The sequence below is a fragment of the Tetrahymena thermophila genome (assembly GCF_000189635.1).
Source record: "Tetrahymena thermophila SB210 genomic scaffold scf_8254803, whole genome shotgun sequence".
Classification (NCBI taxonomy): domain Eukaryota; phylum Ciliophora; class Oligohymenophorea; order Hymenostomatida; family Tetrahymenidae; genus Tetrahymena; species Tetrahymena thermophila.
In genome coordinates, this window is record NW_002476559.1 from 572557 (window position 1) to 596837 (window position 24281).

The 24281-nt window shown below is 23.2% G+C and overlaps 5 protein-coding genes across 5 annotated transcripts; 3 read left to right on the forward strand and 2 right to left on the reverse strand. All coding sequences in view use genetic code 6, as the record gives it.

Moving 5' to 3' along the window:
* Positions 1–304: 304 nt before the first annotated feature.
* Positions 305–7962, forward strand: TTHERM_00006270 (WD domain, G-beta repeat protein; the record flags this gene model as incomplete). The annotated part of the gene is made up of 10 exons (XM_001008108.2): positions 305–697; positions 785–993; positions 1408–1591; positions 1950–2761; positions 2825–2940; positions 3021–3361; positions 3415–3791; positions 3847–4450; positions 4747–5687; positions 6396–7962. 10 exons carry the CDS (start codon positions 305–307, stop codon positions 7960–7962), a joined length of 5544 nt encoding a protein of 1847 aa, XP_001008108.2.
* Positions 7963–8728: 766 nt separating this feature from the next.
* Positions 8729–9169, forward strand: TTHERM_000006289 (hypothetical protein; the record flags this gene model as incomplete). The annotated part of the gene is made up of 1 exon (XM_012795638.1): positions 8729–9169. The coding sequence occupies one exon, from the start codon at positions 8729–8731 to the stop codon at positions 9167–9169; it is 441 nt and encodes a 146-aa protein (XP_012651092.1).
* Positions 9170–11154: 1985 nt separating this feature from the next.
* Positions 11155–12477, reverse strand: TTHERM_00006290 (MFS transporter; the record flags this gene model as incomplete). Its single annotated transcript, XM_001008110.1, has 1 exon — positions 11155–12477. The coding sequence occupies one exon, from the start codon at positions 12475–12477 to the stop codon at positions 11155–11157; it is 1323 nt and encodes a 440-aa protein (XP_001008110.1).
* A 3497-nt stretch (positions 12478–15974) lies between these two features.
* Positions 15975–17006, forward strand: TTHERM_00006300 (hypothetical protein; the record flags this gene model as incomplete). The annotated part of the gene is made up of 1 exon (XM_001008111.2): positions 15975–17006. The coding sequence occupies one exon, from the start codon at positions 15975–15977 to the stop codon at positions 17004–17006; it is 1032 nt and encodes a 343-aa protein (XP_001008111.2).
* A 1066-nt stretch (positions 17007–18072) lies between these two features.
* On the reverse strand, positions 18073–23573 carry TTHERM_00006310 (pgap1-like protein). Its single transcript, XM_001008112.3, has 4 exons — positions 22966–23573; positions 21766–22522; positions 20118–21454; positions 18073–19682 (listed from the first exon to the last, which is right to left on the reverse strand). Exons 1-4 carry the CDS (start codon positions 23549–23551, stop codon positions 18265–18267), a joined length of 4098 nt encoding a protein of 1365 aa, XP_001008112.2. The 5' UTR covers positions 23552–23573; the 3' UTR covers positions 18073–18264.
* Between the last annotated feature and the right edge of the window lie 708 nt (positions 23574–24281).

The window sequence follows — 24281 nt, forward strand, 5'->3', positions numbered from 1 at the left end:
CAAATATTACAATTTAAAAATAAAAATATGACATTATATGTTGAAATTTAATAAATTTAGAGTCTTATTTGTTGTTTTTTTAGTTAATAATGTTAAGAATTTTGCAGTTGAAACAAGAATATTAGTTGATTGGAAATAGAAATTTAGATTTTAGTTACCTATTTTTATAAATTCTGAATAAATATTAACTAACTAAAAGGAGATTTATCTTAATTAATAAAACTAGTTTTTTTAAAAAAAAAAGAGTTTCGTTCATTTATTAATATATAAATACATTAAAGTATTTCTTTCTTTGTTTGTTAAAATGGATAGTAGCTCTCAAACTCTCAATAAAATAAATTTAAATCTTAATATTTAGAGCAGTTAGAACATTCAAACAAAAGAAGTTGATGAGTTGGTTATTAAAATTCTTACCTATCGCAACAAAACGAATGGTAGAGTTTATGACACTATTAATTAAGATTATCTTCTAAATCTCCTTGATAAAACTAAGATTATTGAAATTGAAAAGAGCTTCCCGACAAAAGGATTGGATATCATTGATTTTGTGAGGTTATTTTTAAATAATATTCCTCATAGAGAAGATGAAACACTTTATTTAGCAATATCTTTAATTGATTTGTTCAAGCGTATTTCAGAAAATCTTAACCTATCTTCCACAATTTAAATGAAACACATTACCTCAGTTATTTGTGATGTATATTAATTATACTTGAAATAGTTTTATTTATGATAAAATTAGAAGAATACCTAAGAAAGTATTAAAATATTATATTACAAATAGAGAATGCAAGAAAAAAATAGCGCTCAGTATAAAATATAGACTGTTTTAATGCCTGAGCCTTAGAAATTTAGATTAGATGCATCAACAATCAGATCTATTGATATCGACCCACCACCAATATATGGGAGATATGATGATGATTTGTAAAGATTGGTCAAATAAAAAATTAAAACAGATTCAATGCATCATTTAAATCATCGCATAAAAACGTAATTATGGATTTTAGTTTATATATTCAATTAGAAATTAATAACAAATGCTTTTAATAATCAATTAAATTACCTACTTACTTAATAACTAATTCATGTAAAATAAAACTTTTAATTTTTTTAAAGTTACAAAAACAATTTATAAACAAGAGTAAGTAAGTAAATAAGTAAGCTTGATAGATAGATAGATTGATAAAGAAATAAATAGCTAAAAAAATTAGCAAGTTTCAATCAATAAAAATAATTTGATCATTTTTAATTTGATTCTGGAATTACTAAAAATTTGCAAATTAAAAGCAGTAAATAAATAAATAAATATGTTTTATTATTTAAATTAAAATAAATGCACATACATAATCCAATTTTTTGATCAAAAAAATACATATATGTTTATAAATAAATTCTATAAAAAAGTGGTGTGTATGCTAAAGATATAAAAAGGATTATAAGTTTGGATTCTCTTTCAGATAGAATTAATATGTATAGCATAGATTGTGAACTTAAGTAGTTCATAAGACCAAAGAGCAATTAGCCCCAAGAAAAAATATCAAGTGATATTATTATATTTAGTTTTGCATGGAGTGAGCGATAGGAGCGTGTAAATTTATTTTCTATTAAAATTATGAATTATTCAAAAGAAAGAAAGATAAATACTTATTGATGTATTTATTTATTATTTGATTATTTTAGATTTTTATGATAATAATCTTATAAATTTACAATTGCTCATGATTATATTTTTATTTTTTAAATTGAAGGTATTTAAATTATTAAAAATAAAATTATTGTTATATTTTTTTTTAATCTTAACTTTTTTTATTAAATAATAATATTTTCTTTCAAAAATTTTAGTTCCCTATTTATTAATTAAAATAATAAATGAATAAATAAATATATTTTTTGGATTAATTTTTATCAACTTCTCAATAGTTAAATAAATTAATTTAAATATAAAGCTAGGTGCAACTTTAAAAGATTTTTCTTTATGCTTCTGGGATAGAAGTGATAACTTTAAGTACGAGAAATAAATTTCTATATAGAGCTTCATGAGTGATTATCAAACAAATATTTGGTATTTAGAGTTTCCTAATTGTTGGGTAACTACAGATGCAAAAAATTAGCTATATGAGTGGGATTTAGAAAAGGAGATAGTAAAGAGAACTTTAAGCTCACCAAAAATTAAACATACTATTTTTGAAGTAATAGAAATACCTGAGTTAAAGCTAGTTGCTGTAGGTTCTTCTGATAGATTAATCACTATTTGGGATTTTAATAAAGGTTCGATGGTATAATGTATAGAATTTTTTAAAGCAGGAATCCACTCAGTTGTTTATTTTAAAAGTTACCAAGTGCTTGTTTGTGGTGGTTTTTAGAACAATATTTCCCTGCATTAGATTGATCCAAAATATTTGGATGTGAACAATAAGGGACTTTTAATTGGACATCAAAGTATGATTACAGCAATAGATTGTGTAGAAAAAACTCCAATGATTATAAGCTCTGATGATTCAGGAACGATTAAAATATGGGACATAAGAACTTTGAAATGCATCCAAACAGTTGATTGTGGTCAGAGAACAGTCATAACTAAAATAATTAATTTATATCCCAAAGGCAGGCTTTGTTTTTTAGGAACTAGGATAAATGTTATTGATTTCGATGAAGCAGACCTTATAATTAAAAAAACTAACAACTAAGATGATACCTTCCCTATCAAAGTAGAGAATAATTCTAACGATCTCATCGTTGTAACAAGAAAAGACATAAGGTATCTAACTAACTAACTTTTAAGAGAAATAGCAATAGAAAAAAATATTTTTTTTTGAAATAGATTTGTAGATATAGACACAGGAAAAATAAAATAAATTTTTGTAGGATTGTTAAATGATGCCGAGGATGAAATAACAGCGTTTAAATAAATAGAGCAAGGAAGTAAATTTATATTAGGTAATTTATTTATTATCATTTATTGAAAAAAAACGATTATTGATTAATATTTTATTATTCATTTAAAAAATTAAATTAAGGCAATCACAGAGGAGAGATTTCGTTGCATAGTATTTAAAATGGTGAACTGATAAACAAACTACATTCACATTAGAATGAAGTGACAAGTATTAGAATTGATTATTTAAACAAGCTGCTAATATCTGCAGGATGGGATTCTAACATTAAAATTTAGTATTTAACTGATAGTGGCAGTGACATAAAAAGAGAAATTATCAACTGTTTTTACAATAAAGAAGTAACCATTGTAGAGGTTTCAGTCTATCACAATCTATTATTTGCTGCTTCTAACTCAGAATTTATTTACGTATTTGATTATGAATTTGCCAAACTCCTTTACTGCATAGAATTAGAAAACAAAGTAATTCATTAATTTATTTATATTTCATATTTAATAACTTGAATTATTTAAAGGTCGAAGTATAAGCCATGTCTGTTGTAAATGGATTTAGTTTATTACTGATTTCTGCAAATAATGGTTTTATTTATATCATCAATTTTTCCAAGAAAGAATATTTATTTACTGCTAGGCTAATTGGATACATAGATATTCCTTAACTTATTAAATATCACCAATCAGAAGAAAAAGAGGACTTAATTCCGAACTTGGCTCATAATCCACAAATTCAAATTAATTCTTAAGATTCTTTATAGATTCCAATATCTCAATTTGTTTTTTAATCTCAGACTACAAAAAATTTGGCATCTCCTAATTTAGCCTTACGAATATAAAAGACCAACATTGATTAATACAACTACATAAACTCTCCTTTAACACAATCACCTTCATAGTAAATATATATATGTTTTTATTATACTCAAGATATTTACTTATTGTTTAAATAGATTTTAGAATACAAATGCTTAGAATATATTTACTTCGACAACTCAAAAGATTATAGCAGCTAATAGATTTATTCTACCTTAAATAAGCTCTGTTTAGCATTAATCAACTTTAGGATACGTAGATAAAAATTAAAATAGCCCTTAAAGGTTAAGTTGTCAATATTAAGATGAATAATAATTATTACAACAACAGCAATAGTAATAATAAACAATTTAATAATTATAACAGCCAGAAGTACCTAATGAAACATAAAATAGCGAAATTGAATAAAATGACTAAAGCAAGAAAGTAATTTTCGTGAATAAAATTCTTCTTGACACATAAATAAATGAAGAATAAGTTAATTAAATGGAAAAAAATAATTAAGATCAAGTAATAATAGATAATAACAATAGAAATATATCTTCAGCTAATAGCAATAGAAGTTAGGAATAAGTCAAACTAACAAAATTTATATTATATTGCTCTCTTAATAAAGGAGATCTTTTAGGAATAGACTTACTTCCTTTTTGCAAATAGTTTGACAATATAACTTACACTGAGCACTGTAATTAGAGAATAAACTACAATGCTTTTAGAGGAAACACTGAGAATTTCCTAAAAGTAAATTTGCTAAATTTTTTTTAATTTAAATTTTCTCATAAAAATTTAATTTTTTAAAGAATTATTTTTATTATTCAGTTTTTTCAATAATTTGTTCAATTTGTAATCTGTTTTTTCAATAATTTTTTCAATTTGTGATTTGTAAATTTTTTATTTAATAAAATTTTTGATTAGTTTTTAAAATATTTTGTTTAATTCAATTTATTCTTTAAAATTTTTGGAGGAGCTTTATTTATTTGATTATTTCTTTACAATTTAAGTAAATTAAAATATTTTTATATATTAAAAATTAAAAGAGCATTGAGTAGATTAAAAATGAAAAAATGTCTTAATAAGGTTAGCTTAAAGTAAACTCAGAAGGAAGAAAATGCTCTGAAAAATAGTTAAATCAATCAATTTATAAGAATATAATATTTTACAAATAAGGAGCTCACAAAGATATTTTAACTTCATTGAAAATGATTAATCTAAAAGAACCTTAACTACTGACAAGCAGTATGGATTGCTTCATAAAGGTTTGGAATAAAGATACAGGAGATTTAAAAGCGAGCCTTAATATTAATCATCCACTTCCTTTAATGTGGAATATAGAAAAAGATATTATTTAGGATGGAAAAAAGAAGATTGTTTTTGCATTAAAAATTTTAGACGTTATTTACAAGAAATATGGAAAAGAACTCTCTTTCTAGGAATAAAGAAAAGTTAAAGTAACAGATTTCCTAGCAAATATTTTATCATCTTAAATAGATTCAGAAATATTTACTCAAAACTGTACAGAAAAAAAAGAATAACTCTATGAAAAGCTCCGCAAAATTCCTATTACAGAATGGATATCTAAGCTTGTAGATCCCAAAGAGTATAAAGGAGAAATCATTTTAATGAAAGACTAATATTCTCCTAGGGACCTTAAGTATGAAAAAAGCAAATAATTCTTCTAAACAGAATTAACAGGTCCAAGTCTGAAAAGAATGGAGGCTAACAAAAGAGTTGCTATGGCTACAAAAGCTTGGAAGCAAGAAAATGAGTCTAAGGAGGCTGAACTGGAAAACTAGTTAAGAAACGAAAACAACTTTTTGAAAAACTATAAATATGAAGAGAGGGAAGAAATTGTTCAATTTCTAGAAGCTAACTATCGAGATAAATTAATTAACAACGAATTTTCTAAAATCTTAGAAGAGTTCTCAAAACCTACTTAAGATTTCTAAAAGAAATTAGATCTTCATCTTTTTTAAAAAAAGTAAGTAATTCAATTTTTTTGCATACAATTTTATTCACTCATTCAATTTTGATTAAATAAATTCAGTAAAAACTAAATAAATAAATAAATAAATAAATAAATAAATAAATAAATAAATAAATAAATAAATAAATAAATAAATGAATGAATGATAAATATTATGAAATTTTTTGTACTCATTAAAATTTAAAAAATTTTTAAAGATGCAACAATAAATAGTTCATTTATTTTTAGTTGAAAAATTAATAAATCAGAAATTACGTCAGTTAGAAATTGATAGTAAAAAATTTAGAAATTATTAAGAAATGAAAATAACAATTTATTAGCAAAAACTATTAAAATTACTTACATGATAATTTCAAAACTAATAATTGGGATTTAGCTTATTTATCCTGATTAAAGACTAAATATTTATAATTTTTTAAACTTTTTAGCTTATAATAAGCTTGTTTAACTTTATTTGATTGTTCTCAATCCCTCAATCAGGATTTTTTTAAAAATATTTTTTTAAAATTAAATTAAAATCTATAAATAAATTAATAAGTAGCTAATTTTAATAGTTTATCTACAATTATTTTATTATTAAAAAGCTTTAAAAGAAATAAATATTCTTCTTATCTTTATTTAACATTTTGTTTGTTTGTTTAGACATCTTTAATTTTGTAATTTAAGACATTTAATTTAATATGTTAAATCTTTATTTAACAGGACAAAGTAAATGATTTAGGCATAAATGAATTCATCAAACTAAAATTAATTTGAAGGAATTATTAAGAAAAGAAACACAAAAGCATTCATAAATCATAATGGATAACTCTAGTCTTAGACTAATTTATAATAGAACAATTAAAATTAACAAAGATTAAGCTATTAGAGTGATAAACAATCATTAACCTTCAACTAAGATGCTTAAGATAATAATGAATTACTAATGCCTGCTCTGATATCAAAGAGAAGATAATAAAGTCTTTAATAAGTTTAAAAAATTAAGTTAAAAGATTCGATAGATGAAACAGAATTTAAAAAAAAGAAATTAGAAAGCTAGAAAAAAAAATAAAAAGAAAAATAAATAGAAAAATCAATGAATTTTTATGAATATGCAAACCAGAAGCAGTTAATAAACCAAAAATTATCTTCTCCTTCATTATTTTAGAATAATTAGCATTTATCATTCATCAATAAACATTTAAATCAAAGCCAAAACACTAAAATTTATTAAAATTAAATACTTGATAGCACAATTGACAATTAATCAACTGTTTTACAAGCAAACACAAGTTAAATCTAGAATGAATTTACAGTAATGCAAGAAAATAGTTAAGTAAACGACATTCATTAGAGCTCATAAATAAACATCCCTTCTGCTATGATAAAAAACAATTCTACAACAATTGGAAACAATTCAACAGTTCTAAATATGAGCTAAGAAGAAGTAAGTCAGATCAATGAAAAAGGATTCAAGGAGGGTATTCATAAAATGAATAAACTTTCTTAGGTTCTGAGAAATATGGACTCAAGGATAAAGAGAGCCTAATAACACTTTAATGATGACTCAATTATATCTGCATTCCTTTAAAAAAGAAATGAAATAAATTAATAACTAGACTAGAATGAGCTTTCTATTAATTCATAATAGAAAGATAAAGACTCTAAATTGCTTAGAGCCAGTATGAACTCTTCTTCAATTCTACCATAAATAAAAATAACCGATTAAAGTCACATTAATAACAACACTAGCTAGCTAACTGATAATAACTCTATGATGCTAAAAGACATAGTCAAAGAGTTTGATAGCAAAGGAAAGAATTAATTTTAATCGATATCAACTAAAAATAAACACTAAAAATCTTCATAAATATTAACAAAAAATGGGTTAGATGTTCTTAAAAAATTAATTTATGACGTACCTTCCAACGATAAAAAAGTTCATTACATGAATAATAACTTAAAAGGAAATATAAGCAAGCGCTCAAATTTAAACCAATCGACTCCAAATCTGTTTACTTACCAAATAAATTCTTAAAAAAAAATAAATTATCTACCAGTTAATAATTAAAGCTCTTCTTCATTTTTGCACAATCCAAATGAAAGTGATGAATTATTATTGAAAATTTAAGATTCTTTGAATCAACAGCCAATTGTTGCATAAAAACTCTTGCAATATAAAAAAACTCTTAACAGCAATATATAAAATGCTTTTAATTTATATTAAAGAATAGAAGATTCCCTTGCAAGTGTTACCCCTGTTAATATTAACTAGCAAAAAGATAAATGAAATCATTTTATAACATTTTTATCAAAAAATTAAATAATATTTATGTCTGTCTGTTTGCAAGTTCATTTATTTTTTATAACATGTTTAATTTTTATTGATTTATCTGCCAGCAAATAATGTTTTAATATTAGTCTGAATAAAATTTTTATTTTTTTCTTAAGAAACGACAAAAAATTGTTTCTAAATGTTTGTTAAGTTTTACTAAAATATTAGTGAAGGTTTAATTAATTTTATCTAACTAAAAAACGAATATTCAGTCAATATTTTTTTCTTGAGAAAATATTAGAAATTAATTAAAAATAAATAATTTGCCCTCCCAATTTTGAAATTTTCACTTAAAAAATTCAGAAAAAAATACTAAATTTACAGATAAATTATCTTCAATATTTTCAAAGAAACCAATTTTCTATGGGATGCTTGAATTTAGATAAAGCTTTAGATAATTAACTATTTTTTCAAAAAACAAATCAAAATTACCCATTCATATTATAAAAAAGAGACTAATTTACTGTTATTCAAAATTAAATAGTAGAAACATTAAATAAAATGAATTAATTTCTATCAATCTTTATTTTCTATCTTTCTATAATTTTGATTCTCATCAAAATAAATAAATAAATTTTGTAAATTAACACCTAAATCTGGCTTTTAGAAATAGTTTATCTTCATTATTTTAATTATTAGTTGTAACTTTGACGTTTAACTTTAATATACAGCAAAATATTTATTAATGTGTAAAAAATTATGAAAAAGCCTACACCTTAGAATGAATATTAGTAGGAATTTGTTTTATAAACTACTATTCCTATTATCAAAAAGGCTATCATTGACATTAAGTCTTTAAAACTTCTAGCCAGTCCATAAGCCTTTCCAGTTGATTATTTTTTTACAAATTTTCCTAACAGAGGAAACATCGCTACAACTCTCATATTATAACCCAGACCAATAATCACTGTTCCAAGAATAGGATCGTATTAGGTTAAAATAAATTGTCCAAACAAAGATGCAAAGCTGGAAAATAAAAGCCACTCGTGACCTTTTTAAAGCCAATCATAACCCATTCCCATTAACCAGTTAAAAAAGCCATAGAATGTGCATATAGATGATATTCTTGTAGAATCTAAAGTATTTATCTACCAATAAGATGAAAGGTAAGCAGGTAACAAGGCGTCTATAACATTGGTTACTAGTAAACTAGATGCGATGATAAATCCATAAAGCCAAAATTCTACTTTAAATGACTTAATCTACTCCCATTATGATTCTTCAGATGATTCAGGCTATTATTAAGCTAAATTCTAATTTGAGTGGGTTTAAGATTCTGTATTTGATAAAAACTGCTATTGTTATTATTTTTCCTTTTCTTCAATATGATAAGTCATAAAAGAAGCAAATAAAGAAAAGCAAGTTAACGCAAATGTAAATAATAGTGCATATTCTAATCCATACTTATTTGCCAAGGCTGGCTACAGAATAAGGACTACACATTTAGCAATTAAAACTGAAGAAGAGTGCACACCAAATAAAAATCCTTTTTCTTTTTCAGCTACGTATTAGTTAAGAAACGATTTAGAAGATGTTTGAATTGTTTACATCGATAAAAAGACCAGCATTCTACCAATAAAAAAGAACCAGTAAATGTTAAAATAATAAGAGGCATATATCATGAACTATCCAAAAACAATAACAGATGCTTAAACTATCATAACTATTGAATTTGAATATAAATCGCAGAGAAGCCCAATAAAAAATGAGAGGAATATTAAGACAAACAAAGAAAGAGATTAAGCTAAGTTGAAATAAAACTCAAACTACTCAGCATAATCTTTTGCAAAAAACTCTTTCCAATAGTCATGTAGAGAAGGTGCTTCGGACATAGCATAAATACTTCCAAGTGTAGCTAGGCAAATCCATATTGCCATCGGATAGTTAGTTTAAAGCTCTTGACTATCAGCATTATTAGCTTTTGCTCCTTTTTATTAAATCATAATCTTGAATAAATTTTTGAATTCTAATATTATTGTTTTTGAATATCAATTAATTAATTATCACTCTCAACTAAATCATAATTATTTTAACAATTTATAACCAAACTGTTATCGAATTATGCAAATAACTAAAAACTAATTAATAACAAACAAGCAAATTAACTTTTTTTCAAAAAAACCAAAAAAATTGTGACAAATAAAAAAAAACATAGATTTATTAGATATAAACAGATGCTGTTTATTAATCTAAAAATTTTTAATCAACGAAATGCAGTAAAATTTTTGACTGTTCTTTATTTAACATTAAGGCAAAAAGTCTTTTTGAAAATTTAATTAATTTTTCAAAAACAAATAAAAAAAATAAACTAAATTTTGAAAAAACTTACTCTGTCATTTATAGTAAATTTTTGATTATATAGAGTAGAATAATTTATTTTTTAAGCTAACATATTTAATTTATTTAGCTTTATATATATCAACATCATTTATAGTTTTTTTAAATATCAAAAAAAAATAATTAATATATTTTTTAAACTAAATGACTATATGCTTATTTATTTTAATAAGTGTTTGATAATAAAAGAAATTTAATTATTTATTTTTAGTTTTTTAGTAGAAAATCTTTCTCATTCATTTTTAAAAGAATTGTTAATAAATTATTAAATTCAAATAATAGATCATATAAAAATAAATTAAGTAAGTATTTAATTAAGCACAAAATATGTTTCTTACTAATTTATACATTTTTTTATCTCATAATTAAATCTTTCTGATCAAATTTTTTTGTCTAAAATAAATCAGAAATAAATGAGGAAATAACAACATAATGAAAATTATAAATGGCAATTAAATATACTAAATTTAGTAATGCTTTTAACATTTAAATTTACATTAAATAAATAAATATCTTTTTAGGAATAACTTAAATTCATTCTTTAAATGATCCTATTTATTTTGATAAACTCATGATAAAAAAAATTGAAATTTCAAATATCAGATTTTAATTAATAAAAATAATTGTCTATTTACAAAAACAAATAATTTTTATGTATGTATTTAAAAGTATAAATATATAATTAGTAATGTAGAGTAATATTTTAATTTTTATTTAGGTTAATCTTAGTTGGAATGATATTTATTATTATTTAGTATTTTTTATTATTATTATTATTATTCAAATATTATTTATTTATTTAAATAATTTTCAAAGCTTTTGAAGAATTTGTAAAGGTTGTTTACTTTTAATGTAAAGGAATATGTTAATTAATGTGTAAAAAGCAATGTAAAATCCTACTCCTTAAAAGGAACTATGATAAGAATTGCTAGCATTTACTAGTAATCCTATGATCAAAAATGCCATCATTGATATTAAGTCTTTAAAACTTCTAATTAAACCATATGCTTTACCAGTTGCCTCTTTTTTTACTAATTTTCCAAGAAGTGGAAACATGGCAACTACTCTCATATTGTATCCCAATCCCTCTATTACGGTTCCCAGAACAGGATCGTATTAAGTTAAGATAACTTACCCAACTAACGAGGCAACACTGGAAAATAGTAGCCATTCCTATCCCATTTGTAACCAATCATAACACATTCCCATAAGCCAGTTAATAAATCCATAGAATTACTATATGGAAGATATTCTTGTTGCATCTAAAGTATTAATTTTCCAATGGGAAGAAAGATAAGCAGGCAAAAGAGCGTCTAAAACATTTGTTACAAGTAGGCTAGATGCTATAATATATCCAAAGAGCCAATATTACATGCTGTAAGAGAGAATTTGCTACCATTAAGACATGAAAGTGTTCTATGTTTGTGTTTATACCAAATCCTAGTTTGAGTCAATTTAGCTTTCAGAGTCTAAGTCTGTTTATACTTCAGCTAAATTTGTTTTTTCTTTTTCTTCTAAATAGTAAGTCATGTAAGAAGCAAACAAGGAAAAGCAAGTCAAGCCAAATGTAAATAGCAATGCAACCTCCATTCCTAATTTGCTAGCTATATAAGGTTCTATTATCAGGACAACAAATTTTCCTACCAATACTGAAGAAGAGTGTATACCAAATAAGAATCCCTTTTCTTTATCAGCAACATGTTAATTTAGGAAGGACTTAGAAGATGTTTGAATAGTTTACATACCTAAGATAATGAGCATTCTACCAACAAAAAAGAACCAAAACTAGCTGAAATAGTAAGAACAATAAACTAAAAATTATCCTAAAACGATTATAAAACCTTGGACAATCATAATAATAGCATTAGAGTATAAATCGCAGAGTATGCCAACAGCGAAAGAAAGAAATACAAGGGAAAACAGCGAAATAGACTAGGATAAGTTAAAGTAAAACTCAAATCTCTCAGCATAATCATGAGCGTAGTATTCCTTCCAGTAGTCATGCAAAGAAGGAGCCTCTGTTTAAGCATAAATGCTGCCAAAAGTAGCCAAGCATATCCATATAGCCATAGGAAAGTTAGTCTTTTATTCTATTTGAGTGTTAAAATCTTGTTTGACTTTATTTTAATTCATCTAATTTGACTTTTATGTTTGTTTGTTTATTATTAGATTTATAGCTTATTTCTTTCTTTATTTATGAAATATTTTTTATAGTTTTTAATTGTTTTTTCACTTTACTAAATGCTATATTTATGTTGATAATTTTTTTAGCTTTTGTTTATTACTAATAACAATTATTTATTCTTTAATTTACAAATTTGGTTTTCAATTAAATTTCAGAAATCCAAAATTATAATTACAAATCTGATTCACAAATTCGATTTATTTATTAATTTACCAAATATCCTAAAAAGCCATAAAATCTTCAATTTCAATTAATCATTAATTTAAATTGTGGTTTTGGAGGGTAAAACAACATCCTCTCTTTCCTTATTTAAATTAAGTGAATAACTCTTTTTAAATCATCTTAAAGCTTTATTTTGTCTTTAGGTTAATCTAAGTAAAGATTAACAAAACAAATAAAATGTATTTAATATCAATATTAGATTTTTAAGATTAATTTTAACAAGAATATCTATATATATATCATATTTATTTAAAGATATTTTAAATATTTATTAATGCCTATTCTTCATATAAAGCTGATTAAAGGTTAAAATTATTCATAAATAATAAAATAATGAATGTGGTTATTTCTATTACATACAATATTTGCTTTTTATAAATTACAAATTTAATTTTCAATTTAATCCATAAATCCAAAATTGCAATTACAAATCTGATTCTTCGATTAAATTTATTTCTTGATCAAATATTGTTAAAAACCATAACTTCAATTTCAATAAATCATTAATTTAAATTGTGGTTTTTAGATAACATATAAAAATATCCACTTTTTCCCAAATCAAAATTAAGCGAATAACTCTATTTTAATCTTTTTTCAATTTTATTTTATTTTTAGGTAAAACTAAATAAAAATTATTTAAAATAAAGTGTATCTTTTATCAAAGCTAAATTTAAAATTTTGCTTAAATTTTATAGTTTGTTCGTCTATTTAAGCTAATTAATGGCTGAAATTATCTAAAAATATATTTTTTCTAAATAAGATAATGCTTTTATTTCTAATCATTATTTTTTCTTTTTTGATTTACTTTCTATTTAATCCACAAATCCAAAATTAAAATTACAAATCAGAATCATATTTATTCAATTAGTTTCTTCATCAAATATATTTAAATTCCATAACTTTATTTAAATAATTAATTAATTTAATTTATGGCTTTTAGGGTGTATTACAAAATCCTCTTTATTCCTATCTTAAATCAAGTGAACACTTTTTTAATTCTCTTTAAGCCATTTTTAAGTAAATCTAAGTAAAGATTATTTAAATTAATAAAATGCATTTTTTTATAAAATTTAAAGTCAATTCTAGCTCAAGTACATTAAAGCATCTTTATTTATAGATATATAAAACAATTAAGCATTCATTATAACTTATTCTTCTGATAAATCTATTAGAGATTAAATTGATCCAAAAATATATTTTTTATTTATAAATGTGTTTATTTGTTTATTTCTATTGTTTAAAGCAGCTACCTCTATTTTAAAGTTGTCTGTTAAAACATGAATTGAAAAATAAAATATTTAACTTTTGTTGTAAATATAAAAAGTATATATGTGTAGTATCTGTATTTTAAATCAAATTTAATTAATATTATTCTATCAATTTAAATAGATATTTATTCATTTGTCTTATTTTTATCATATAAAAGAAAATTTTTTTATTAATAAAGGAATTATTTGCTTCTTAAATTTACCTTTAATATAAGGAGAATCTAACTTCTTGTATTTAAGAAGAATTTAATTTCATATTTCTTTTATAATACTCCCAATACTAAGGCTAAAATATGTTAACTCTATAAACCATTAAAATTTCAAACAATTTATATTGTTTTTAAAGACAGACACATACATTCATCTTAAATAAATAGTTACATTAAAATATTTCATTTTAAATTCTTTAAATCAAAACAATGAGATGATATTTATTCAAATCAAAAATAAAATATATAATTTCGAAAAGGAATAAATTTATCAGAAAATCTATAATTAGCTTCATTGTGCATCATAGTTATTTGATTGGTATATTTAAATTTTTGATGTTATTTATTTAATTAAATAATAAATGAATAGAAATAAAAAATTTAAAAACATAAATTTGTTTTTATCTTTTTGATTTGAATGAATCGTAAACAAATATTTATAAAAGTGAACATAAATACTGTAAATCTTCATTTGTTTCCTCATTAATTAAAGCTTAAAAAAAAACTTATTCTATTTAACTAACTTAACTAAACCATATTAAAATTTTTTTAAAAATGGGCCTTTATATATGAACCTTTAACGTGTATAATAGTGCATCAAGAACAAATGTTTTTTTGGGTATCAATACTCATCTAAAAATTTTATTTAGCCTACTGTACAATTTCAATTTACTATATGAAATTAGCTCACATTTCTCAATAAGATTAATTTAATTTTAAACTTTTACATAGAAGGATAGTTATCAAAAAAATCAATATTGATATTGTTAAAGAACATAGAAAACAAAATATATTAATTGAAATTAAATATTAATTAAATAGCTAAAATTGGCATAGTCCCCACAGGTTGACAAAAATTTGATTAACTTTTAATTAAAATTATTAATAATAATAAAAATTTGTAATTGTAAAAAATGTTTTTTTATGTTTGTAAAAGAGAAAAATAATACAATAATAAAGATATCAAAATAATTCATTTTAGACTTAAAAATATATAAGTTTATGACAAAACAATCAAATATGAAACGAATATTAAAATTAATAAAGAATAATCAAGGGCATGCATGCAACGCAACTCATACTAATTAAAGTTACTGAGCTAGAATATTATATTTTTTAGTTTTTTTTTATTTATTATATTTAGTTTCTTTCAATTTAAAAAAAAATTGTTTTATTTTTGATTAAAATAAATTTTAATTTCATAATAAGCATTGAGATTGATAAGTTCTATTTTAGTTTTAAAGGAATTTTAAAAAGTTAATAAATTGGGAACGGTGATTTTATCATTTTAATTAATAATATTTGCAGAAAGAATATGCATACAAAATGTAAGTAAGTAAGTTAGTAAGTAAGTAAATTTATTTCTTATTTTCAAAAATGTTAGAATAAATAAAATAAATAAACTATTTAAATTAAATTTTAAAGAGCGTATTAGTTATTTAATTAATTAATAAAACCTTGAACTTGTTAGTTAATTATAAAGATATTTTTTTAATTATTATTCATTATTTTTAGAATTTTATCTTAGTGTAAAGAATTAAATTAATTATTGTATAGAAAGCTATAAAAACAACTACTCCCTGGAAAGAGGATTGATATGTGTGAGTTTCGTTAACAACTATCCCAATTATTAAAAAAGTAATCATAGACTATAAGTCTTTGAAACTTCTTATAAGACCAAAGGCTTTTCCAGTTGATTCCTTTTTAACAAATTTACCAAGAAGAGGGAGCATTGCTACTACTCTCATGTTGTAGCCCAAACCAACAATTACAGTGCCTATTATTGGATCATATTAAGTTAAAATGAACTATCCAATCAGTGATGCAAAGCTTGAAAATAGTAGCCACTCATGTCCTTTTTGGAGCCAATCATATCCCATTCCCATAAGCCAGTTAAAGAAACCATAAAGGGTGCATAGAGAAGATATTCTAGTTGCATCGATAGTATCTATTTTCCAGTAAGAAGATATATATGCCGGCAATAATGTATCTATAACGTTTGTTACCAATAGACTTGATGCTATTATAAAACCAAAAAGCCAATACTCAGTACTAAAAGACTTTACTTAATCCCATTATGATAGCTAAGATTCTTAAGATTACACCTAAGTAGGTTTTGAATCGTTTTCTTAAATAGATACTTTATCAAAAGTAATCTATTCCTACTATCTCATATTTAATTTTTCTTCTTTGTAATATAATATAAATGAAATAACCAAAGAAATACAAGTCAATCCAAAAGTTAGTAATAAAGCAGATTCTAGTCCGTACTTTTATACAATAGCAGGTTAAGCAATTAAAACAACGCACTTGCTGATTAAAATGCATGAAGAATTTATGCCAAATAGAAAAGCTTTCTCTTTTTCAGCAACATATTAATTTAAGTATGCTTTAGATGAAGTAGAGATAGTTTAAACCGCCAAATAAATCAGTATTCTCCCAACAAAAAAGAACCAAAAATAGTTCCAATAAAAAGATGCGTACATCAAAAACTAGCCTAAAACAACAAATATTGTTTAACCTATCAAAACCATTGAGTTAGAGTACAAATCGCAAAGTAGTCCTATAAAAAATGAAAGAAATATAAGTGCAATCATAGAAATCGAACTGGCTAAGTTGAAGTAAAATTCAAAGCTATCTCTATAATCTTTTTCAAAAAACTCCTTCCAGTAATCATGGAGAGTAGGTGACTCACACATTGCATAAAAACTTCCTATATTTGCTAAACAAATCCATACTGCCATTGGATAATTAGTGGGTTAATCATCTTTTTAATGATCTTTTACTTACTTTTAAATCATTTCTTATTTTGTTAATCTAATTAAAGTTTTCCTTTATTGACAAGAAATAGAATTTAAAAATTTGATGAAATATATGATATTGTTTGTTTTATTATTATTTAAATAAATTAATCATTTAATAAGTTAGCAAGTATTAGGGACTGATAAATTACATGGATAAAAATTTACTAAAAATTTATTCTTATTTGTTTACATGAAAAATATAGATGATATTCTTCATTGAACTTATAAAGTAATTATTTGATCAGTTTTTATAATTCAACTTCAAATATAAAAATTTATTTTTTTAATTTTCTTCAACTTCAAACTTTGCTTTTAATTTAGTAAAAATACTTTCTATAAATAAATAAGAAGTAATTTTGATAAATATTTATACTATCACTATTTATTTTTGATATTTTTCAAAAAGCTCATATCATGTTTTCTATCAAAATCAAAAATTTGTATTCTGATTTTAATTTTTTAAGTTTTTTTGAGAAAATGTTTTCTTCAATAATTTAACAAAATGCTTTCTTAAAATTTTAAAACTAACTATCTCGTATTAATTAATAAAACAAGATAAATTTCTAATTAGTTAATTTGAATTTTTAAAAAATAGCACTTTAGTAAAATAGAAATGACTTTCTTCTAAGAAAATAACCAAGTAAAAAACCAATTAAAAAAGTTTATTCTTCAAAGAAAAATAGAAGACAATTAAATATGTATTAATTAATTAATTAATTAATTAATTATAATTAACTCAAGTGCTTTTATATATATATATAGTACCCTATGGTACTGCCTTTTACAAGGCTTATTAATGACATTGTTTATTATTTATTCTGAGGAGGGGTTTACATATTTAAATTATCAAAAGATTGCAAAGATATTTTTGTTAATATTTAAATGGGAGATTTAAAAATTAATTAAGAATAATTTATACAATTTACATAAGATTCAAATATGAAATCAAAGAATTTGACGATTTTTATTTAAATAAAGTAAAAATTATAAAGAAAATTAAACAAATTCATTAATAAATTTAAGATTTAAATGGCATAAATGTTTTAAGGAAGAATGTATGTATATATGCGTCAATAAGTCAATATGTGCATAAAACGGAATGTTTTAAAATAATTGAAATTAAATGTATTAATTATTTAATAATTGAGATTAATCATGTTGTTTGTTTTCTTGAAATAAGCACTTTATTTTGTTGATTTATTATTTATTACAATTTTTTCCTTTCTTATTAGTCAATACTATTGGTTTTACGGAATCTGAGCTACTATTGGAGCCTTTTGGTTGTGGTAGTATATGGCAAAGAACATAAGCAGGTAGGATAAGTTGCAGAGATAGTAGTTAGCGTGTTACACAGATTAAAATAAGAAGAAGAATAAGAAAAGTGATAGCAAAATGAAAATTATTTATAAAGGGGTTCTTAGATTTCCAATCAGATTTTCTAATCTTGTCAAGATGAAAAACCAGCAAACCATTGTAAAGAATTCACTAGTGAATTCTTCTGTAAACATTAAATTTTTAAATAACTTGTGGCTGTTTTATAACTAGATTTACCCTGCTAACAAGTTATGGATGTTCAGAATAAAGTACAAAAACATTAAGTATGCAAATCCATGTAGTATATTGTTGCTATGTCCATAGTCTGTTTTATTACCTTACAGAACACCAAGCAGTATCCAAAAGACTGCAAAAAGGATAATCCATTTAAGGTAGTAATTTGTAAGAAAAATTAAAGGCATGAACAGGGTGATGGCGTTTAAAAAGAAGAAGTACTTACTCTAAGCAAATCTTTTAATCAGCTTGGATTGAGTTAGAATATATTTAATGAGAGAACATACTAAATAGCTAAAGAAGGAGAAGACTTAAAATACAAATTGTACCAGAATATAAGTAGATATAGTGATAAAAGTGATGATAAAAGATGTCAAAAATGAGCTAGCATAGTACTCTACTGATTACATATTGTAATTATTATAATTTTATTATTCTCTCATTTCATCATTGAACAGCCACTTTTGTAGGGATATAATTGAGAAAATAGTGAGTCCGTAGCACAAAACAAATTTAGTTAGGTTGCTACAGAGAATATTTATATGTGAAGGTGCATCTTGATAGCAAGATGGCTCGTAGTATTTAATTTAAATAGAGATTAACATGCAGCATAAGATCACATGCATATTCAAGATAATAACTTTACTAAACTTTCCTATGCTTCTGCTATATTCATTTAAGTTATTTTCCTAGCTAAGCATGACTTAACTTCCACTTCTTTATTACATATTGTTAGTATTTTAATACCATGCCCTTTGCTCATTTACAGATTTATCTTTTAAAAACATATTATATATATCATGACTCTTAGTATCGTGAACTAATATCAAATCTTTATTCTAAGTGTTAAGTATATTTACGTAATCACAATCATTCTCACCATAAGAAAAGCTAATATGCAATCTTGAATTCATATTCTGGTTTTTTAATATCAGAAGATTATAATCTATCTTATTCCACTTTTCAAACTAAGTGAGCTTAGACTATTAACTTGAAAACCAAGAAAAAAGCCCTCCCTAAGTCTATGAGCAATATTTATAGAAGTAAACATCATCAACTTCCTCTATTTTTGCTTTTAATATTTGTTAGTTGCTCTTCCATTCTATTTATTTTTAATATTAAAAAACATAAAAAAAAATTCCAACTTATTAATAAATTTATTTTTAAATAACATTTTTCTCAAAATTAAAAAACAGTTAAAAAATTAATTTAATTTAATTTGATAATTAATTAATTAATAATTGTTTGAAATAAAAATAATCAGAAAATAAATTAGCTTGCTTGAATAAACTTTGAAGAGAATAAATTTATTTTTATTTTCTAAAAAATGTAAATGAAATTATGTTAAAGATTGTTTTGTTTATAAATTGAATTTAGAGAAATTAATGATTGTTTGAAAATAAAAATAGTCTGAAAATAAATTAGCATGCTTGAATAAACTTTGAAGAGAATAAATTTATTTTAGTTTTCTAAAAAATGTAAATGAAATTGTGTTAAAGATTGATTATATAAATTGAAATTGAAGAATTTAATTTACCTTCTTTCTTAATTTTGTTGAATGGGAGTGTAATTTTCTCTGAGTCTTAGTAATTTTAAATAGAGAAGAATAGGTTTGTGTGCAAATATGTTACGTTATATAGTTGTTGGTATTCGTATTACAAATAAGTATCGTTTCTTATTGTATAAATTAAATACAATTCTTTATTTTTTGGGTAGTGAGAATGAAGGTAGACAGTTGAAAAAAAATAAGAGAAATCAGGAAATATTTCCTCCATTTCAAAATGTTCGTTTTTGTTGAATCTTATGATTCTTTCTTGATAGTGAGGATCTTGTCTTTCATTCTAGTTTGGCTCTATTCTGACATTTATCGTTTCGTCTTCCATAAACTCAAAGCCTGACTTCTTATTGTTCTATCTTAAAAAAAAGAAGGGTTTAGGCCTATAGGTGAATATTTTTATGTTTTAGCTTGGTAGGTTTGTCCTCATGTAGTATATAAGATTACTAGCCTTGATATTTTGAGTTAATATTTTAACACAAAGCAAATTTTCTTTGTTCAGGTATGATCTTGGGTCAGAAGATGGGTCTTCGGGTATTGATTGCTTTGGAAAATTCAACTTTCTACCAACTTGCAAAAGATCGAATGTTTGAGATTACTCGAATTTTGGCATAAATTGAGCGCATTCAGCATCCAAATGTTTTTTATTGAAAGAAAAATAATTTCTGTTGATCTAATCTTCATAATGAATGTCAAATTATTTAAAATAATGCTTTATCATATTTATATCCTTCTAAAACACATTATAGTATCTGTCCATAATAAAATACTTAGACAATAAACTTAAAAAAGGCGTGTATGTTAAGATATCATCATGATGAAGAGTTACAAAGACATCTCTAAGTTCTTGAGTGTTAAAATGTGCACTGTTCTTTAATTTGAGTTTAAGGTATGTTTCTTCTGGTATAACTTGGTTATCAGATGAACCTGAAGTGAAACTCAAAAAAGTAATATCCTGTAAAAGATTTTTAATTTCATTTAGTTGCTTATACATATTTTTGTATTTGTCAGAAAAAGCTGTATTTGAATTCAAAGGATGCTAAGTAAGTGGTGAATTTAAGAATATTACTTGTTATATTTTTACTACTAATTCTTCTTGCATTTAGCTTAAAACATTTAAACATACAAATCCACCCATTGAATGGCAAACCAAAATAAGCTTTTCACTTGTTTTACTTGTTATGTATTGAATCGCTCTTTAAACCGAAGCCTATTCTTTTTCAATCAGAGTAATACTGAATGCAGAAAGAGCATTTTTAAAATCCATAGCATAAAATTTAAATTACTTTAACTTATTTTTCTAATCTTTCTAAAAGTACCTGTTTAATAAATTAATTAATAAATTAATTATTTTATTTTAATTAAATTTCTTATAAAAAATGAGTAAATAAATAAATAATTAAATATTTTTATTTAAAAATTTTTTTAGTAATTAAATGCTGTAATTTCTGATAATTTTACTTCGATAAAAGTAATAAATAAATTTAAATTTTAATTAATACAATTCAAATTACAAAAAACGTTTTTTGATTTATTGGGGATTTAATTTAATGAGAAGCTAGTGTAAATAATACTTAATTTAAAAAGAATAAATTATATTCATAGCTTAATATTTTATAAATTTAAATACTTTTGCTGTTAGAGATTCTTTTCGTTTTCATATATGAGTAACTTTTGAAGTTGATGGTTTAAAGAGTTAATTTGTTGAGGATTACCCTTTCCGTGCCCATGAATATATAAAATAGGGATGTAGGTTTCTTCAAAGAAGAATTTATTTTTAATATAACATTGCTAAGATTCATTTTCTTAAAAATTTTGATATACTGTTTAAAACTGAGATTAATCTTCTTGTTTCAACTCATCGTTTTCCCTATTACTTTACTATAAATATTCTATATCTTAAGCTTAGTCAGATTTTTTTGTATTGTCTGTCTCTTAAGGTACTTTATAAAAAGTTCCTTTAAATTGCTTGCTTGATTCTTAGCTGTTTTTGTTTGAGTTTCTGTCTTTTAAATACTAACAATTCTCGCAATCTGCTGCATTACCAGATTCTAATAATAAATTGCAATAAAATTAACTGATAGGTTAATTTAAATAACTAGCTATATCTTTATCTTCGTAAGAAAATAACTTAAAGGGATAGTCTTAATAAAGAGATTAAGGAAATATTTAAGTTTCATAAAAAGAAGGTTAAGTTTATTTGCTTTTGACTGTTTTTAAAATCTGCATTTTAAGATTGCTCTCCATACTTGGTGATAGTGTTGTGTATAAAATATAAACAAAAAGTACACAGCCAAATAGAATAAAACCTAAAAATATCTTGTATGTGCATTGAACCAGTTGATCTTATAAATTAGATGTATCGTCTTCTAAGTTCTGTTACCCATCTTTTAAATAATGAAAAAGAAATTATTTTAAAGTTTACAAAAATATAATTTAAAGTGATTTAAATAAAACAATTAATTATTTATTCTGTTTATCTTAAATTATTTTCAAAACTTATTCAAACTTTCATTCTTTTTTTAAATTTTAGCTAACTTCTCTCTCTCACTCTCATTAAATATTAAATGAGTGTTTTATTTTAATTTAAAAATTTAGTAAACTCTAGTTTCAATTTATTGTTTCTAAAAATAATTTTCGAAAGTATGTAGATGTAGAAATACTTTCTATAAGTTTGAATTTTGTAATTTGCTCATTAGTTATAATTTTTTGAATAGTTAAAGTGTTCTCTATTTTAATCATGGAGTTAATTATTTATCTATTTATTTATTGGTTTTTAAACCTACTTATTTTTGTAAAATAAATAGCTTAAAAAAATATTTTATTTTACTCTCATTTTAGTTTTAATTTGAGTTTTGATCTTAAAGCTCGTCATAAATATCATCTTCATAATATCCATCGTAGTCTTCATAAGAGTCAATCAGGTCAAAGTCTTCCTACTACTCTATATGCATCTAATAATTTTCTACTTTTGAATTTGCTCCCTACATCATTTGCTACTACTAAAGCCACTATCTTTTCCTCATTATCATCTCCTAATACTTCCTCTTATTCTTCTCAATCTCTTCCAACATAATTTAGCTTTAGTTTTTGTTCTACCCTGCTACAAATTGACCTTATGTCTGAAAATAGTGCTAATTTACAGTGTTTTGCTAATTTGTATGGTAGTTTTAGTTTTGGATATGGTGATCCTAACCACCTTATCCGTTTGTGCTATTTTACACTCTCTGCTTTTTTTTATTGTTGTTTCCCTTATTTTTCATCCAAGCTTATTTATGGAATCTACTGATGCTATAAAAAAATTAGATTTAGTTGATTTAAATAAATCGCTTTCTACTTTTTGATTCTTAAATAAATTAGATTTTATTTTTCTAACTCGATTTAGTCTTATTATGAAGTTTTTTTTTCTTTTGCATTAGAATTTTACTTTCGGATGAAGTATTATATTACTAAATCATCTGCATTCATTTTAAAATGAAGATTTCTCCAAAATTTAATTTGATATGCAAATCTGTCTTAATGCACTCAAAAGCTATATATTTATTTATGTTGTTTGCTGCTTGTTTTGCTAACATCTGTCTGTCTGTCGTCTGTATGACTGACTGACTGACAACTTCATTTCAAATCTTTTTACTTTTATTAATTTAGTTAATTTAATTATTGACATTCATTATGAAATGATAAATATTTTCTTACACTCTTAATAATCAAAGAGCATTATAAAATCTTTATTTATTTTTAATAACCATGCTCTCAGATTACAATATTTTCATTCATTCATACATTCATTCATAGATAGATAGATAAATCAATTAATTCCCTATCTATATTTTACTTATATAAACTTAATCTTTTATTTTCAAAATTTATCAAGTCAATAAAAAAACTTCCTAAACATTATTTCTTGTTTATTCAAAAAACCATAATCTATTTTTACAATAACTCATATTTATTTAGTATTTTAATCTTATTATTTCAAATTTTAAGCTTTTTTTCAAATCGAAATGTATATATAAATTTAAAACTTTGATTTGTAAAAAACGTACACAAAAATTAAAATTTAAAGAGATAATTTTAAATAGATTGGATTTTCATTTTTATTAAAGATAATTATCAGCTATTTAAAAAATCTAACATTAAAGGTAA